Source organism: Bufo gargarizans, chromosome 3, assembly GCF_014858855.1.
Source record: "Bufo gargarizans isolate SCDJY-AF-19 chromosome 3, ASM1485885v1, whole genome shotgun sequence".
NCBI classification, from domain to species: Eukaryota; Metazoa; Chordata; class Amphibia; order Anura; family Bufonidae; genus Bufo; species Bufo gargarizans.
The window spans coordinates 48,507,530-48,527,964 of NC_058082.1; the positions used below are offsets into that span (position 1 = coordinate 48,507,530).

The following is a 20,435-nucleotide window of genomic DNA, read 5'->3' on the forward strand; positions in this document are numbered from 1 at the left end:
CAAGGACCCCAGATCCCACAAATATAATTTTTCTTCAAGTGGTTGTTCGAGACTACTGGCACGGTGGCACCCCCGCCGATCAGAGGTTATGGCACTCTGGTGAGCGCCGCGGCCTCTTCCTAGGCCATGTGATGTCATGTTCATTGGTCACATGTCCTAGGTACAGCCGCTATACAATGGATGGCGTTGTGCTTCCTTAAAGGGGTTCTCTAGGAATTAAAAAAATGCAAATACTTAATTATTATTTTATAATAGATATATTCACAAATACCTTTCATTACTTAGAATGGCTGGTTTTGTCTAGGGAGCAATCATTAGGAGAAATAAAATGGCCACCGTCCTATCAATATACACAAAACCTGTCCTAATCACACAGGAGGACAAGTTAGGCCTTGTTCACACTTCAGTTATTTGATTAGTTATTTCCATCAGTTATTGTGAGCGAAAACCAGGTGTGGGTCAAAAACACAGAACTTGTCATTATACCTCATCTCTGTGGAGCCTCGACTCCTGGTTTTTGCTCACAAAAACCTGATGCAAATAACTGCCGTGTGAACAAGGCCTTACTTCACCACAATGAGCTATAGTGCTGTCTCATCCTCCTCTGCTCTACATGTCAGGAATCATAATCCTGAATACAGGTGAATATCTGTGGGAATGGAGAAGATGAGGAGACAAGAGAGTAGGGTGAGGTGCGGGTAATAAGCAGGAGCACTTGTTTACAGTTTCCTTTACCACAGCCTGTCCTGTCCGTCCTCTCTGTACTTCATGTCTCCTCATGAACTAAATTCCCCAGGGATTCAGCTAAAGTTCTTATCATCTGTATTCAGGATCATAATCCCTGACAAGCAGAGAGGAGGAGGAGGCAGCTCTTTACCTAAGTGTTGTAAAGTAACTTGTCCTGCTGTGTGATCAGGACAGGTTTTGTGTGAACTAATGGGACAGCGGCCATTTTGTTACCCCTGATGATTGCTCCCCAGACAAAAGGAGCCATTATAACTAATGAAAGGTATTTGAGAATATATTTATAATAAAGTAATATTTAAGTATTTTCATTTTCCTAATTCTCGGAGAACCCCTTTAAACGTCGGGGTGTCGGACCCCTGCCAATCAGATATTGATGAATTATCCGGAGGATAGGTCAAAAACATTAAACATCCAGAAAACCTCTTAAAGAAATAAAAGGGTTAGTCAACAAACACAAGCATATATCAAATTAAACAAATGTGAGTAAAAGCAAAATGAACCAATCAATAGAGGAGATACAAAAAGATATTCTGAAATCGAGCATATGCCGGAGTTTGGTCAAGCCTTTGGGGTTTCTAAATGTGACACCGATACAACAAAGACAGTGGAGAAACAAGAGAGAGAACGGAACAGTCCACACACTGCTGACTATTTCCAACACCGATTTTGCATGCAATCAGCTACAAAACATTTAAAGAATACATGCATACAGGAATATAATATATAAGATTTTTTTGTTTCTTTTATAATTCAGGTTAGTGTCAAAAGTGCCCTGAATCTTCTGGCAACAAAACGCTAACAATTCCCCTTCTAATACAGCAGAAGCACTTAGGCCTCATGCATACAACTGTTTGGTGTGCTGTCCACATCTTTTGCGGGCCCATTGAAATAAAATGGTCTGTATCCGATCCACAAAAAATGCAGATTGGATACGGACCAAACATACGGTCGTGTGAATGAGGCCTTTAGGGTAAGGCTAAATGTGGTAGCACTGATGTGGCTGTAAACTGATTCACCTAACTGTTTCCTTACACACTTAATTAAGTTTAAAAAATGCAGAGGCAGGGGCGGACCGGCCATAGACCCTATCGGGAAATTTCCCGGTGGGCCGATGCCCAGTGAGTTGCCTGAGCCCTCCTCATGCCCGCCGGATGTGTACATAACGATCTGATGATGTTAGCATTAATTAATGCTGGGAGCTTCAGGTACTTAAGCACTTAAACTTTTTTTTTTGCTAGGACCACTTGAAGTTCTAAGGGTACTTTCACACTTGCGGCAGGACGGATCCGACAGGCTGTTCACCATGTCGGATCAGTCCTGCGGCTATTTCACCGTGCCGCCGGACCGTCCCCATTGACTATAATGGGGACGGGGCGGATCTCCGGCGCAGCACGGCGAAAGCCGCCGGACTAAAAAGCCTGACATGCAGTAATTTTAGTCCGGCGGCCTTTTGCCGTGCACCGCCGTGCTGCGCCGGAGCTCCGCCCCCGTCCCCATTATAGTCAATGGGGACGGAGCGGCGGTCTGGCGAAATAGCCGCAGGACGGATCCGACATGGTAAACAGCCTGTCGGATCCATCCTGCCGCAAGTGTGAAAGTACCCTAAGTCCACTCCTGTGCAGCGGCCATGTACCACTATAGTTTTTGGCTGCATCAGTGCCACCCCCTTTGACCTTACCTTTACAGATACAATAACAGAAAATAATAAAAAAAGTGATTAGCACCTCAGGTTTCTTCAGTTTCAGCTCTCCATGTTTCATATTGGCTTCTCCTATCTCCTCAACAGTCTGAGGGCGGCTGGACAATACCTCCATTCCATCCGACACAAAGGTATCGATCTCATGCAGGTGAGCTGAGGTAAGATGTCAAAATGGAATTATTCATCTAACAGCAAATAATTTTATATCAACGCTTATATTGCGCTAAAGTTATATAACCACTTCACGTCTCTTTCTCCACTTATCATCTGTATCCCTCTGCCTCCTGCCACGATCACTCACTCTCAATTCACTGGTAAAATCAGTGTTCAGTGAAGCACAGATTAAGACAGTTGGTTAGCTCTCTGAGGGATCATGTTACAGCTGTTGCCCATATAAGTATATGGAAAGGTGTATGATGTCCTCTGTGCTGCTGATTGTGAGGGTGCGCTACAGGGAGAAAGTTGACCAGGATCTCCTCCCTCCATGTGTGATGTGCTCGCTTCTCCTCCCCCCTCTCCATAGACTTCTATGGGCAGCAGCAATAACCTGATCCCTAACCCTGGGTTCACACCTGAGCGTTCCTCAAACGCGCGTTTTACGCGCGTTTTTGTCGCGCGTTTTTATGCGCGTTTTTTGTAATAGTAAACGCGCGTTTGATGCGCGTTTGTGTCATTGACTGCAGTGTCCTATGGCCACAAACGCGCGTCAAAACGCCCCAAAGAAGCTCAAGTACTTGTTTGAGCGTCGGGCGTTTTACAGCGCGTTCGTACGCGCTGTAAAACGCCCAGGTGTGAACCCTTCCCATAGGGAAGCATTGGTTTTCATGTCTTAAGCGTTTTACAGCGCGTTTGAACGCGCTGTAAAACGCTCAGGTGTGAACCCAGGGTAAATGATGCTGAAAATCTGTCTCCTTGCTGCCTCATACAATAACTGTACTTCCCCTTTAAGAGCAGAGATGTGGTGTGTTAATCAACACTGTCTACTACTAATGTCCTATAGGACTAAATTACACCACTTTCACTGCGCCTACCTACTTAACTAAGACTTAGCTTTTATTTCATATTATTTAATACTTAATACTTATGGTGTAAATTACTAATTTTATTAAAATTCTCAGTGATCACTGGCCATTTGTATATCTCTTTAATTTACCCTGTCAGAACTGTCATCTGACTGGGTTTGAATACACACTTTTACTAGCAGGCTGCGCGCTTGCCTGTATTTTATATGTGTTCAGTGCAATTCATTTTATTGTGCTGTTATGGCCCAATGATAGACTGCCATAAAATTCAGAGCCTCACGCTGCCCCCCGACATGTTTCGCCGTATCACGGCGTCTTCAGGGGTTAGGGCAGAGTGTAAGCGTGTCCTCCTTGCGGCCAGCTTATGAAACCTATGTTTGTGACGTCATTACTGGGAGCCTCACTGGGGGGCGTGGTGGAAAGTTTTAATCGAGTGCCGATTGGATGTATACTCTGGTTCGGCCTGCTTTCATCATAACTACCACCCCTTGACCTCGGCTACTTCCCTTCAATTGGTCCTCGTCATTGGCAGGCGTCTGTTTACGTCATGGCTCCGCCCGTCCGACGTCGGCTACCTCCTTCCGATTGGTCCTCGTCATCGGGTGCTGTCACGCATGCCCAGTTGGTGTGGTTGCTCTCCGATACTCGAGCCATTGCGCATACTCGCCGACTTGGTCATCAGCCTCCTCAATACACTGGGCCCGACGCATCGCTGACGCGCATGTCCACGGACTTGGGCTCCGGCTGTGATGATACCTCCATTCTTGTTCTCTCTGGAGGTTCCCTTCAGGAGGTGTTTCCTTATAACCATCCCTTAATTTTCTACCCATCTTAGGTTTTCTCCCTACTAGTAGCCACTCCCATGTTATGATAATAGTATATTTCTCTATTTATCTAATATATATGTGCAAATATATATTAGATAAATAGAGAAACATAGGTTTCATAAGCTGGCCGCAAGGAGGACACGCTTACACTCTGCCCTAACCCCTGAAGACGCCGTGATACGGCGAAACATGTCGGGGGGCAGCGTGAGGCTCTGAATTTTATGGCAGTCTATCATTGGGCCATAACAGCACAATAAAATGAATTGCACTGAACACATATAAAATACAGGCAAGCGCGCAGCCTGCTAGTAAAAGTGTGTATTCAAACCCAGTCAGATGACATTGCTGCCTCATATGCACAGATCTTAACAGTGAATTCAGAGAGCGTGATTAGTGGGGAAAGAAGAAGAAGAGTCTGATAAGTGGAAAAGAAGCATTTTTCTGCATTAAGATATATTACAAAGTTTCTGGTCGCTCCTTGTACAATTGACTTACAAACATTTTTAAAACTGGAGGTACTGGAACTGTAGCTGAGCACCATTCCTTCATTCTGCTGATTGTGGAGGGCACCAGGGGTCATACCACTACTGCTCGAAAACTGACAGCTTATCCTAAAGATGACCCCCCCCACCACCATCAAGAAACACACGTCCCCGGAAGAATATGATTTAAATATATTTTGCCCGCTCCCTTACCTTGGATAGATTTCTTGAGCGATATCAGCAAAGAATCAAACAACTTCTGAATTAGATCATCAATGACGGCCTTGACCGGATTGCAGTTAATGGTCAAACAGTCAATCTTTATAACACTAAAAACAGTGGGGGGGATAACATTAATACATTTTTTGAGCTTATACTTTTTTAATCATAATTTTAGAGTAGTGAGGAAGACCTTTAAACATTTCTGACAATGAATATAGTGGCCACACAGAGCATTCCCTAATTCAGCATCTGAATGGCGCTTCCTCTGGCGGAATGAAAATGCAGTATTTACAGCTTCTACCGTAAAGTGATCCCCTGCAGGAGGAACTACCTAACCCAGGGGCGTTGTATAAGGTCCTCTAACCTGTCGTAAAGCTGTAAACCTTTTCCAACAAAAAACAGCAGAACAGCGAATGCCCCTCTGGGCACTAAGTAGGCCGTAAGGCACAAGTACACAATGGGGCTATTAGGGTTTTGTCAGGCTTTCTGGTATTTTTTTAACATAAAACAGTTCAGTCTTTAGTGCCATTCTTGCCTTCAAAAATAGTGGAACCCTGAGGGACACTTGAAGGACCCCGTTATAAGTTAATAGGGTCTGCCAAAGTACATTGAACCTAAATGGTTGGTAATACATGGAAGCCAGCACAGGATGAGCACAGGATAAAGCTAATAAACCCAAAAGATTTATAGTATTTCATTCCCATTAGTATATATGTAGCTTCACCAAAATCTACTTTTGAAATATGCAAAAGTAATAAATCTTCAGGAAAAAAAAAAAAATACTGGGGAGATTTATCAAACTGGTGTAAAGTAGAACTGGCTGAGTTGCCCAAAGCAACCAATCAGATTCCTCATTTCCAAAGGAGCTGTAAAAAATGAAAGGTGGAATCTGATTGGTTGCTAGGGGCAACTAAGCCAGTTCTACTTTACACCAGTTTGATAAATCTCCCCCACTGTATATAATTGTGGTGCCACCATATTCGTATTGACCCAGAAAATAAAGTTATCCCACACAGAATACAATGTAAGAAAACTCAAAATGACAAATTTGTTCATTCTGCGGCCCAAATCTGTAAAACACAGGGCAATGTGCGTTCCGCATTTTGCGGACTGCACATTGCCGGCACTAATAGAATATACCTATTCTTGTCTGCAATTGCGGACAAGAATAAGACATGTTCTATTTTTTTCGGGAACGGAAATGTGGACGTGTGAATAGGGCCTAAGATGTACAAAACTTCTCCCAGATGGAAAAATAAAAAAAGTTATAGCTCTTACAATACGGACAAAGAAATATGAACCTTTTTTATTGTACAAAACCATAAAAAAATATATATTTGGTTAACATAATTGTACTGACCCAGAATAAATGGTGAAACGCCATAAATACAAAATGCCCAAATGCAATGGTGGATTGCTGTTTTTTCCCTTCCCAGTCCAAAAAAAAAAAAAAACGCTTGTCCAGCTAAAACCCGGCATTTATGCTGGAAATCATCTGGATCACTGTCGGACCGCACTGCAGTCAATGGGGACCCAGCAGTGAAGCAGAGGATTCGGCAACGCACTCCGGCTCTGTGCCTGAACAGCCGGCTGGATATCAAAACAGAAACATGAAAGACGCCTTACATAGCTGAAAGAAAATTTGGATTTTTGTACTAGTCGTAAAATCCCTCTCATTGAATTCAATCAGGGACACAGAACCATTGGGATAGCCACTAGGAGGCCGGCACTAGGTATAGAAAAGGGCTGGCTTGTCCTCAGTGAGCTAGAACCTCTCTACAGACACTTGGCTAATCAGGGGGGAAAAAGGAGAGCATAGCTGCCTGTAGCACCTTGCGCCCAAGAATGGCATTGGCAGAAGCTATGGCGCAGACCTAAGAGGTGGATGCCTGATGCAGAACTGCTCAAGTGGATGACTCCCTTTAGAGACCCCTGAGGAAGCTGCCGATTCCAGCTATAGGAGTGGGGCGTTGTACCTATGCAACATACTTGCCCGTTTCCACAGCCAATAAGTATTTAGTACCGTTTGATGTCATATTTATATATCATGAATTTTGCACTTTGCAGCTTATATTGGTCCATATCTAGGACTTGGTGTTCATAAGGTTGTGTATGGGACATATTTGTCTCTACTACACATGGCCTTTATTGTATACAATGTTTTTAACCCGTGTCTTGTGTTGTCTAATAAAATATAAGTATTGATACATAGGGATGTGCAGCCTTTGTGTGTGGTTTTACTTTTTCTCATTATTCATGGTCTGGTATTAGTACCACGGCTTGCACTCTTGCTAATCTCCAGTGTGCCCCCTGGTTGTCTCCGTGTAGGATTCCATTTAAAGGGGTTGTGCAAGTATGAAGGTTTTTTTGGCAAAAGCCCCTACTTTGCCATATCTGTAAAGGGAAGCTTACTTAACTGCTTCTCTGCACTGGCTCCCCGTTTCTTCTCCTCCTGGCCTGCAATGCTCTGCTGGGCTCCCACGCTGTAAATCATTTGTCAGGAAGTAAGGGGAACCGGTCACCGCCGCGCCCAGTGATCGGCTGTGGCAATGTCATACCCGATGTTTGAAGAGCGGGAGCCCAGGGGAGAATCACAGGTCAGGAGAAGAAGGAACGGGGAGCCAGCGCGCTGGGAAGCAGGTAAGTACTTTTACAGGTCCTGCAAAGTGGGAGTTTTGCCAACCCCTAGCCGCCCCCCCCCCCCTCACTTCACCCCATTCTTGCACAACTCCTTTAATGCAAAAGCAACCATTTTTACCATCATCATTTTTTTTTGCTAATCCTGTCCAACACCTTTTAATACAGTACTAATCCTTACTGACACATATCTAATCAGAAAATACCTTGGGAGACGCTCTACTTCTTTACCCCTGACTTTAAGTGCCTTGAAGTTTTTCTCCCAGTCATGAACATCGTGTAAGTATTTCTCAACCAGGGCATCCACGTCCACTTGGCCAAGCACCACCCACTCCTGAAGAGAAAGAAGAAAGAGATTGTCCGAAAAGACACAGTTTGCACATTACACGTGTGATAGGGAATGAAAAAGAACTGTAAAACTCGGCTCAAAATATTGATAGGAGCACAAATTGCCAAAAAATGGTCTAACACATAAATGGCGGGCAGTTTATTTAATGTGCAGATCCATGGACTGTGTCATTTTACAGCTTTAAAGAACAGATAAAAGCCCATTGAAATGCAGAGCGCACCTTAAATCGACCCATGACAGCCGATAACCTTCGGAACAAATCCTCTGCTTTACTGAACACCGTGATGAAGCCGTTTGCATTCCTCTCAGGCATCACAGAAAAGATTGGCTCTGCACCCGGCTCGCTCAGTCCCCTGAACTGGTTCGGAATAGAAATGAACCTCTTCATATCCCGATAATACTTGGCACGGATTTCTTCATAGGGAGGTTTAAACTGTAACCTCCCCTGCCTGTAAGAGATTACCATTGCAGAGATGAAATACGGGCTTTATAGGCCGCCGCCGCCGCCGCCGCCTCTACGACAGCACACGAATGCCTCTTACTTAAACGTCAGATCGATGCTGATTTCAGGGAGATTTTCATTGAGAGCCTCCAGGCCCATCTGATACTGATGCTCTAGAGCCTTGTAAAGCTGATGATCCCAATGCTGGCGCCAAGCCTTCATGTCGCTTGATCGTATTCCCTAAAGAAAACGAAATAAAAACCTCATGAAGCAGGACTCCCAAAAAATGACGGAACTCGGTGACATAACTGCACATAATTATAACAGAACGTGAAAAATTATACCTACAAATAAATTACATTTCTGTACTGCTACGGCTACATTCACATCTGAGCTGTCATTTCTGTTTTGCTGCTCGGTTATGACATGCGGATGATTTAAAATCCCCCACCAAGAGTCCAGTTACAGGTAGGTGTGTTGACATCTACCGCAGCATGCGAGTGAGATTTTCTTTGAAATGATAATATAAAATACTGTGGATTTTACACACAGAAATCTGCAGCATTTCTATCACATGTAGCCATATCCAAAAAGCAAGGTACAGTCCTGATCAAAAGTGTAAGACTACTTGAAAAATGGCAAAAAATCCTATTTAGCATGGCTGGATCTTAGGGTACTTTCACACTTGCGTTTTTCTTTTCCGGCATAGAGTTCCGTCACAGGGGCTCTATACCAGAAAAGAACTGATCAGGCATATCCCCATGCATTCTGAATGGAGAGTAATCCGTTCAGTTTGCATCAGGATGTCTTCAGTTCAGTCGTTTTGACTGATCAGGCAAAAGAGAAAACCGCAGCATGCTACGGTTTTATCTCCGGCGAAAAAAACTGAAGACTTGCCTGAATGCCGGATCCGGCATTTTTTTCCATAGGAATGTATTAGTGCCGGATCCGGCATTCAAAATACCGGAATGCCGGATCCGTCCTTCCGGTCTGCGCATGCGCAGACCTTTAAAAATGAAAAAAAAACAAAAAAAAAACGGATCCGTTTTGCCTGATGACACCGGAAAAACGGATCCGGTATTGCAATGCATTTTTCTGACTGATCAGGCATTTTTCTGACTGATCAGGATCCTGATCAGTCTGAAAAATGCCTGATCAGTCAGAAAAAATGACATCCGTTTGCATACAGTTTGCCTGATCAGGCAGTCAGTTCAGGCAACGGAACTGCCTGCCGGAATCAAACAACGCAAGTGTGAAAGTACCCTTAACAAGGTTCCAAGTAGGTTCCAATGAATAAACTGAAACAGGCTGGTGAGTGGGAACATTTCTCCAAGTAGTGAAGACGGCCGCATGAAGGCCATCTACTGTTGTCCATTTTTGTAATCTTCCCTTGCCATCCATCCCCAAAGGTTCTAAATTGGATTTAGATCAGGGGAACACGCAGGATGGGCCAAAAGAGTGATGTTATTCTCCTGGAAGAAGTCCCTTGTCCTGCGGGCATTGTGTACTGTAGCGTTGTCCTGTTAAAAACCCATTCGGTACCACACAGACGAGGGCCCTCAGTCATGAGGAATGCTCTCTGCAACATCTGGACATAGCCAGCGGCCGTTTGACGCCCCTGCACTTCCTGAAGCTCCATTGTTCCACTGAAGGAAAAAAGCACCCCAGACCATTATGGCGCCGCCTCCACTGTGGCACGTAGAAAACATCTCAGGTGGGATCTGCTTGTCATGCCAGTAACGTTGGAAACCATCAGGACCATCAAGGTTACATTTTTTCTCATCAGAGAATAAAACTTTGTTCCACCTTTGAATGTCCCATGTTTGGTGCTCTCTTGCAAAGTCCAAACGAGCAGTTCTGTGGCGTTCAAGGAGACAAGGTCTTTAAAGACGTTTTTTGTTTTTGAAGCCCTTCAGTCTCAGATGCCGTCTGATGGTTATGGGGCTGCAGTCAGCACTAGTAAGTGCTGATAATATTTTTTGGGGTCTTCCACTTGAATTTTTTGTTCCATAACCCTCAGGATCATTAAAAAAATTCCAAATGACTGTCTTACTGCGTCCCACCTCAGGAGCGATGGTGCGCTGTGAGAGACCCTGCTTATGCAGTTCAACAACCCGACCACGTTCAAAAAGGGAGAGTTTTTGCCTTTGCCATCACAACGTGTGACTACCTGACAGAAAATGACAATTAATCAACATCTTTGCACAGATTTGGCCTTTTAAAGGCATGTGGTCCTAAACTTTTGATCAGCTGAAAAACAGCCTGTTTCAGTTTATTTGTTGTTTTCATTAAATTGAATGCTCAAAAAATGTTTTGTCTCACTCCCATGTTGAAGCTCTACTTGGAACCTTGTTGAGATCCAGCCATGCTAAATATGATGTTTTGCTATTCTTCAAGTGGTCTTAAACTTTTGATCAGGACTGTATTTCATGGCACGCGCCAAATAAGACCCTCAGGTAGTAAAACCTGAGGGCGTCAACGAATCCAAAGAGTACTGCCCACTGGGAGGAGTTAAAGTGCGTGATAGTGTTCCTAAAGTGAGCAGAGGTTTTTTGTTTTTCATTATAAATTACAAGCAATTAAAACCCGAACCACTCATATACAGTGAGCTAAATGAGAATTGGTGCGGTGAAACCTGGAGATCTGCCTTAAACTCCTTAAGAGTGGGTCCAAACATACTTTTTTTTTGTGGTGGTTTTAGGCAAAAAAATAAAAATACATCAAGATGTTGCATAGAAGGGGTGTAATTTTATTTTTGAGGAGTGTTTTTTGTTTGTTTTTTGATCGCAGATATGTCATTTTTTTTACATGCCATTTTTCTTTCATCAATGTTTTTTTCCTATACAGCTCTACAGAATAATAAAAAAATTCTAAAATTGCCAAGACACACTATATTGGCAAAAATACCTCAAAGATGCTTCAAAAAATGCTGATAGCTGTTTTTTTTGGACTTTTTTTGGCACTAAGAACAAAAACTGTGTGAAGGAGCCCTTTAGGCGTTTTTTGCAGGGGGCGGGGAGTATTTTTGGGCTGGTATAACAGCGCTATTTTTAATTTTTTTTTACAACCTTCTTTTCTCGCTCGTATCATTTGGGGACACAGGACCGTGGGTATAGCTGTTTGCTGCCACTAGGAGGCGACACTAGGCTGAAAACCGTTAGCTCCTCCTCTGCCAGCTATACCCCCTCCAGCCTGGAGAGAGCATATCAGTTTTTATTTTTTTCCCCCATTTACACTTCTGGACGGGGAACAGAGTCGCATTGCCTCTCTGTTGACCCGGGGAGGCTGGCCGGTGTCGGTTGTCCCACCGCCCTGCCTCCCCCAAAAAGAAAAGGTGGACCAGGGCAGCCTCGCTCCCCTGCTTCCCGCCAGCACAAGGGCCACCTGTTCTCCAAGCACTTTCCTCACCTGTCCCCTGACACTTCTGTGCCAGCGACTGTAGAGGTGGCCCTGCTGGTTTATAATGGAAGGGCGAAGAACACAGAAGAAGGCAGGTGAGTATATCCCTCTCCTACCTCCCTCTCCAGTCTCAACCCTCTGCCTGGTCCCAGATTTGGACAGCAGGCATCACGGAGGGGCTACTTCAGGCGGACGCCACTGGTCATGCAGGGGTTTCGCGGGTCGGCCTTAATTGGAGTCTGGTGGCGCCACTATTTAGGGTAACAGGAGCGCTGCTTTTTCTCCCAGCGCATCATTCTGCCCTCACCTCCCCCGCCGCTGGGTCACGTACAGACTCTTTGTTTGTAGTTATTCTGGGACTCGGAGTCCCGACCGTCCTGTCGGGATCCCGATGCACCGCAAAACATGGCAGGGGGCATGGCTAGACAGCAGCGCGCTGCGCTCATCAGTTTCGAGCCAATCATGCTCCTCAGCGTCCCGCCGCGACAGGACGTTCCCTCCTTCCGCAGCTCTCTGTCGGGGAACACAAGAACTGGGTTCGCGGGACATTCTGGTAGAAATATTGCTACCCCCCACCCCCCCTAGCATTGAGCGCTATCACAGCACACTATGTCTGACCCAGTCAGTACTTTCCCTCAGGCCACCCGCAGGGCCACCTACTATGCTTGCTCTATTTGCAAGGTAAAATTCCCTCGTGGACAGGCAGACTCTCTGTGCTCGGCATGCCATGCGCCCAGGCAGGCCCAATACCCCCCTCTCCAGCCCACAGAAGTACAGGACCAATCTGTCAGTGTGGAACCAGACTGGGCACGGGCCCTATCCCGGGCAGTGGAGGACCTATCTAAGATATCCCAATCCAACCTTTCTCTCATTGGTCGTTTGGTTGATAAATCGCCAACTGTGCAGTCTGCACCGTCTCAGGGCGTCCACTCCAGGGGTAGGCCTCCTAACAAGCGTCCCAGAGCAGGACACCATTCTCCCTCTGATGCCTCAGCATCCCCTGCCCCTCACGGTTCCCAATCACAGGTGTCCTCCCTCCTAGGAGACGCAATGTCGGAGGGGGAGATTGCAGATTCGGACTCGGACGTGGATCCGAAACAGTCTTCCCAAATTGCATCTATGGTGGATAGCCTAGTATCTGCCGTCCGGGACACTTTCCAGGTGCAGGACGACCTTCTGCGCTTGAAGCATGCCACCAAGATTTTCCCCTTGCACGATGACTTTTCTGTGGTTGTCGCCAAGGCATGGGACCAGCCAGGTTTGCGCTTTCTGGTCTCAAAACAGCTGGACCTGCCAGGCACCGTTTAATTTTTTTTGTTATTTACAATGTTCATCTGACAGGTTAGATCATGTGCTATTTTTATGGAGCAGGTTGTTACGGACGCGACAATACCAAATATGTTTGTTTCAGTTTTACATAATAAAGCATTTTTGGAAGAAAAAAAAATAATATATTTTTTTAGTGTTTCCATATTCTGAAAGCCATAGTTTATTTTTTATTTTTGGGCGACTGTCTTATGTAGGGTCTCATTTTTTGCGGGATGAGATGACGGATAGATTGGTATGATTTTGGGGTGCGTATGACTTTTTGATCACTTGCCCTTACACTTTTTGTGATGTAAGGTAACAAAAAATGGCTTTTTGGACACCGTTTTTACGGTGTTCATCTGAAGAGTTAGGTCATGTGGTATTTTTACCGAGCAGGTTGTTAGGGAGGCGGCGATACCCAATATGTAATTTTATTTATTTTTTTTACATTTAAGTTAACACAATAAAAGCATTTTTGAAACAAAAAAAAAAACATGTTTTAGTGTCTCCATAGTCTTTTTATTTTTTTGGGCGATTGTCTTAAGTAGGATCTCAGTTTTTGCAGGATGAGGTGACGGTTAGATTGGTACTATTTTTGGGGGCATACGCCTTTTTGATCGCTTGGTGTTGCACTTTTAGTGATGTAAGGTGACAAAGAAATGTTTTTTTTAGCACAGTTTTTATTTTATTTTTTATTGTCGATGTTCACCTGAGATCATGTGATATTTTTATAGAGTCGGTCGATACCGATGCACCAATATCTAATATGTCTAATTTTCTTTTTTTCCCTATTTAAAAATAAAATAAAAATTACTTTATTTTAGGGAAAAGGACGCTTTTTTTTTTTTTACTTGAAACTTTAAAAAAAATAACTTTCTTTTTTAAACTTTTTTTTCACTTTATTTTTTGTCTCTCAGACTTCAACTTTTGGGGGTCTGATCCCCTTTACAATGCATCACAACACTTCTGTATTGTAATGCATTGGCTGTAAGTGTATTACCAGTGTAATACAGGGGGCTGGATCTCACAGACTAAGAGGGATGGCAGCCACGATGCCTAAGGAAGGCATTGGGCTGCCTTGCCTGCCATCGGGTCCCCTTCACAGCAGCGCGGGGACCCGATGGCCACGCGGACTCGTCAGGATATCACACGTGCCGCGGTCAGCGTTGACTGCGGCTCTGCAAGAGTTAATGCGCTGGCATCTGTGTTTTCACCCATGTCGGCACATACAGCAGGGGTCCGGCTATCATGTTTCCTGTTGACTAAAAAAAAATGCACTAGAAAGAGCAAACAATTGGGGAGACTTTTCACTACTGTCGACATGAATAACTTAAATTTATCATATTGGCACGTGTAGAATAATGATTTAGGTGTAAGTCACTGGGCGGGTCAGATAGTTTCCTCTTCTTTCTGCGACCTCGTCACTGGCATACTTTATACCAACACCTTGCACACTGTTGGCACATCGTATTACTCTTCCTAATCATGCCACTATTTCTAGACAATTTAAAAAAAAAACTGTCAACTAAGGTGAAAAAGGGTCTAAAACACATAATATATTTGGCATATAGCATGTACTCAATCTTTTTTGGCTCCAATTTCCACCACTTAGTAAATCTCCCCTATTATCACTAAACACTTTGCTTTCAGGCCTATACAAATAATCTACTGTCGGTCCAATAGTCAGAAAACATTGCCCGGAGAAATTACCTGATATTCAAGGCTGGAGAACACACTGCGCATTTCCAAAAGTCCATCTTTCCATCGCTGTTGTTGGCGGAGCAAATCAATGCTCATGAGCGCAACAACCTGCAAAAAGAATAAATGTAATAAATGACAGCTTCGGCTTTATTAAATATCTGATGGAGTCGATTAAAAAAAAAGCGGACAGCGGCAGCATCGTATCTCACAGGAGTGTAGGCATGATGAATCAGCACCCATATCTCTAGAATAAACAGAACAACATCCACAAAACACACCATCCAGTCATTGAAAGTTCACTAAACCCCTTCCCCACCAGCGCCGTACTTCGGTAACACCGTATATACCGTATATCATTAATCACCCTGACTACAGAGGAAGATGCAAAAATGCCCTCAAAGAATTCTTTTTCTTTAACACCTTCACTAGTAGTAATCCCCTTTGCATTTGAAATACCACAAATAAAAAAATTAAAACATTAAAAAAAATAATAAAAAAAATTCCCATATCACCACACAATGTCCGAGAGTTCTAGGCTACATGCACACGAACATATTTAGTTTCCGTGTCCGCTCCGTTTATTTTGTGGATTGGATGAGGACCCATCAGATGCTGTCCGCATCTGTATGTCCGTCCCGTAGCCCCTCTGAAAATATAGAGCATGTCCTATTCTTGTCCGTAAAATGGACAAGTATAGGCATTGTTACAATGGATCCACCAAAATAAAAAAACAGATGCAATACAGATGCCAAAAAGACATCATCCGTATTTTTTGCGGATCAGTGTTTTGCAGACCGCCTCATGCACACGACCGTATCTATTTTTCAGACAACAAAAAAAACTGATCTGTAAAAAATACGGATTACCGTACCTCCATATGCATTCCGTATTTTGCCGAACGGAACAGATGGCCTCTAATAGAACAGTACGATCCTTGTCCGTTATGCGGACAATAATAGGACATGTTCTATTTTTTTGCGGAACCGAAATACGGACATACGGAAACGGAATGCACACGGAGTAACTTCAGTCTAGTTTTTTTTGTGGACCCATTGAAATTAATGGTTCCGCATGCGGTCCGCAAAAAAAATAAAAAAATAATGGAACGGACACCGAAAGAAAATACGTTTGTGTGCATGAGCCCTTATACTGATGATCTATCCTCTGGATTGGTCATCAGTATCTGATCGGTGGTGGTCCAAAACCCATGACCCCCGCTGATCAGCCGTTTGAGAAAGCACCAGCACTCGCAGTAGCACCGCGGCCTTCTCTCAGCTTAACAAGCCCAGAGCAGCACATTGTATAGTGTTGGTGCTTGGCTCTAAGTGAATGGGGCTGAGCTGCGCCTGGGCCACGTGACCGATGAAGGTGATGTCACATGGCCTAGGCTAAGCTGTGAGAAGATTCTAAAATCTGATTCTAAGATCAGAACATTTATAAATCAATATGAGGCAACCTCACAAAAATATAAAATTAATTTTTATGTCTTAAAGGGGTTGTCTGGGTTCACAGCTGAACCCGGACATACCTCCATTTTCACCCCGGCAGCCCCCCTGACTTGAGCTTCGGAGCAGTTTATGCTCTGATGCTCTCATTTGCCCTGCGCTAAATCGCATTTTCAGGCGTTCCGGTGACGTACCGAACTCTCCATGGGGCCACCAGGAAGCCCAGTGACGTCACTGGCACTGATGGGCGTGCTTTAGCGCTGTCCTAGCCAGTAAAACGGCTAGGGCAGCATAAAAGCCCGCCCATCAGAGCCGGTGACCTCACCTAACACAGTGCCGGGCCGAAGCCTCCGCCCGGCAGTGTGTTGTTGTAAACAAAAGAGCCCTTGCCCTGCGCAATCTAGCGCAGGGCAAGGGAGCGCATCGGAGCAGGAGATTCCCCGATGCTAACATCAGGGGGGCTGCCTTAGTGAAATTATGGGTATGTCCGGGTTCAGCTCTGAACCCGGGCACCCCTTTAAATAACAGACCTGAAAATTTTAGCTACCTGTAGACTAACCAAAACTAGACAGGCAAAACAGAGAACAGCTTACTTATCATCGCATGGTAATCAGAAAATAATAAACCCGCAAAAAAAGTCGCCACATTTACAGAATATTATTCCTCATCATAAAATGTAAAAATTGATGAACATACTACATAGCCGCTACCTCTAGAAATCACACGTTTCTTATACTTCCTAAACCAATAGATACTATAAATATAATACTTTGCAGAGGAATTGACACCTCATTTAGAGTCATCAGTCAATGAAGCAGCTGGAAAAAAAAGAACCTTCCCTCAGGAAATGCTCTCTCCAACCATAATTACGTCGTCTAAATCTGGAGCAGACGCAACTCCTTCTAATTTCCGCCCCATTTCCTTATTGAATCCGGACATGAAGATTTATGTGAAAATACTAGCTAACAGACTCCTAAACATCCTTCCCTCTTTAATTAGTCAAGAACAAGTAGGTTATAGATCCGATAGACAAGAACAAGATGGAACCTGAAACTAAAATTATTAAAGGGGTTCTCCAGCTACATAAAAAAAAAAAATATAACACTAGCACTCAACTTTACTTCATTATATAAATCAGATGATGGTGTTCTGAGTACATTTTGACTCCTTTAGTGTAATTGTGATCTGTGACCCGCACCCTGTCTTTACTTTCTGACACAAGACTCATGAGAAGTGTCTGTACCATCAGGTCTCTGCTTCTACTCCGATCTCACACTCCACAGATCCACGGATCAGCCTCATTAGTGAATACTGATAAATCCGTGCTGCATGTAACCTGGTGGAGGGGCCCTCTTCCAGTAAATATTCCTATACAAAAGAAATCACTTAAAAGGAACCTGTCACCGGGATTTTGTGTATAGAGCTGAGGACATGGGTTGCTAGATGGACGCTAGCACATCCGCAATACCCAGTCCCCATAGCTCTGTGTGCTTTTATGGTGTAAAAAAACTATTGGATAGATATGCAAATTAACCTGAGATGAGTCCTGTCCCTGAGATGAGTCTAGAATCCTCCGAATCTCCTCCTTGCTCCCCGACATCACAAAGCTAGAGCGCCGAAATTTCGTGATGTGCGAGCTAGCGAATGGGCAGTTCGTTCTCTGAGGCTGATGCCAGCTCAGGGAAGGAACACTATGCCGACACTGTGCATGCGCTAGCTCGCGCATCGCGAGATTACGGCGCTCTAGCTTTGTGACGTCGGGGAGCAAGAAGGAGATTCGGAGGATGCGGGGCTGTGCTGGGCTCCTTCACGCTGGACTCATTTCAGGGACAGGACTCATCCCTGGTTAATTTGCATATGTATCCAATAGTTTTTTTACACCATAAGGCCTCATGCACACGACAGTTTTTTTTCACAGTCTGCAAAAACGGGGTCCTTGATCCGTGACCGTTTTTTCGTCCGTGGGTCTTCCTTGATTTTTGGAGGATCCACGGACATGAAAAAAAAGTCGTTTTGGTGTCCGCCTGGCCGTGCGGAGCCAAACGGATCTGTCCTGAATTACAATGCAAGTCAATGGGGACGGATCCGTTTGATGTTGACACAATATGGTGCCATTTCAAACGGATCCGTCCCCATTGACTTTCAATGTAAAGTCTGGAGTTCTTTTATACCATCGGATTGGAGTTTTCTCCAATCCGATGGTATATTTTAACTTGAAGCGTCCCCTTCACCATGGGAACGCCTCTATGTTAGAATATACTGTCGGATATGAGCTACTTCGTGAACCTCAGATCCGACAGTATATTCTAACACAGAGGCGTTCCCATGGTGATGGGGACGCTTCAGGTTAGAATACACTACAAACTTTGTACAAGACTGCCCCCTGCTGCCTGGCAGCACCCGATCTCTTACAGGGGGATATGATAGCACAATTAACCCCTTCAGGTGCGGCACCTAAAGGGGTTAATTGTACTATCATATTCCCCTGTAAGAGATCAGGGCTGCCAGGCAGCAGGGGGCAGCCCCCCCCCCCCCTCCCCAGTTTGAATATCGTTGGTGGCACAGTGTGTGCCCACCATCGCCCCCCCTCCCTCCCTCTATTGTATTAAATCGTTGGTGGCACAGTGTGCCAACCACCATCGCCCCCCCCCTTCCTCTCTCTATTGTATTAAATCGTTGGTGGCACAGTGTGCCCCCACCATCGCCCCCCCCCCCCCCATCATTGGTGGCAGCAGAGTTCCGATCGGAGTCCCAGTTTAATCGCTGGGGCTCCGATCGGTAACCATGGCAACCAGGACGCTACTGCAGCCCTGGTTGCCATGGTTACTTAGCAATAGTACAATTGTAGAAGATTCATACTTACCTGCTTGCTGCTGCGATGTCTGTGTCCGGCCGGGAGCTCCTCCTACTGGTAAGTGAAAGGTCTGTGCGGCGCATTGCTAAAGAACTGTCACTTACCAGTAGGAGGAGCTCCCGGCCGTTCACAGACATCGCAGCAGCAAGCAGGTAAGTATGAATCTTCTACTGTTGTACTATTGCTAAGTAACCATGGCAACCAGGGCTGCAGTAGCTTCCTGGTTGCCATGGTTACCGATCGGAGCCCCAGCGATTAAACTGGGACTCCGATCGGAACTCCGCTGCCACCAATGATGGGGGGGGGGAATGGGAGATCGCACACTGCCACCAATGTTACTGCTATAGAGGGGGGGGGGCGATGGTGGTTGGCACACTGTGCCACCAACGATTTAATACAATAGAGGGAGGGAAGGAGGGGGGGCGATGGTGGGGGCACACTGTGCCACCAACGATTTAATACAATAGAGAGAGGGAGGGGGGGCGATGGTGGGGGCACACTGTGCCACCAACGATTTAATACAATAGAGAGAGGGAGGGGGGGCGATGGTGGGGGCACACTGTGCCACCAACGATTTAATACAATAGAGAGAGGGAGGGGGGGCGATGGTGGGGGCACACTGTGCCACCAACGATTTATTACAATAGAGGGAGGGAGGGGGGGGCGATGGTGGGCGCACACTGTGCCACCAACGATATTCAAACTGGGGAGGGGGGGGGGGTCTGCCCCCTGCTGCCTGGCAGCCCTGATCTCTTACAGGGGAATATGATAGTACAATTACCCCCTTTAGGTGCCGCACCTGAAGGGGTTAATTGTGCTATCATATCCCCCTGTAAGAGATCGGGTGCTGCCAGGCAGCAGGGGGCAGTCTTGTACAAAGTTTGCAGTGTATTCTAACTAGAAGCGTCCCAATCACCATGGGAACGCTTCTGTGTTAGAATATACTGTCGGAAATGAGTTTTCACAAAGTGAAAACTTAGATCAGAAAAAGCTTTTATGCAGACGGATCTTCGGATCCGTCTGTATGAAAGCAACCTACGGCCACGGATCACGGACACGGATGCCAATCTTGTGTGCATCCGTGTTCTTTCACGGACCCATTGACTTGAATGGGTCCGTGAACCGTTGTCCGTCAAAAAAATAGGACAGGTCATATTTTTTTGACGGACAGGATACACGGATCACGGCCTCGGCTGCAAAACGGTGCATTTTCCGATTTTTCCACGGACCCATTGAAAGTCAATGGGTCCGCGAAAAAAAACGGAAAACGGCACAACGGCCACGGATGCACACAACGGTCG

The 20,435-nt window shown here is 45.2% G+C and overlaps 1 protein-coding gene across 2 annotated transcripts in view; it reads right to left on the reverse strand.

The window, feature by feature from the left end:
• DYNC2H1 (dynein cytoplasmic 2 heavy chain 1) overlaps positions 1 to 20,435 on the reverse strand; it is a 478,712-nt gene that overhangs the window by 407,140 nt on the left and 51,137 nt on the right. For both annotated transcript variants that reach the window (XM_044284009.1, XM_044284008.1), the window contains exons 15-20: positions 14,845 to 14,943; positions 8,528 to 8,667; positions 8,206 to 8,434; positions 7,843 to 7,970; positions 4,991 to 5,106; positions 2,472 to 2,599 (exon numbers count right to left, since the gene is read on the reverse strand). In XM_044284009.1, coding sequence (XP_044139944.1) covers positions 2,472 to 2,599; positions 4,991 to 5,106; positions 7,843 to 7,970; positions 8,206 to 8,434; positions 8,528 to 8,667; positions 14,845 to 14,943 — 840 coding nt within the window. The remainder of the gene's footprint in view (positions 1 to 2,471; positions 2,600 to 4,990; positions 5,107 to 7,842; positions 7,971 to 8,205; positions 8,435 to 8,527; positions 8,668 to 14,844; positions 14,944 to 20,435) is intronic.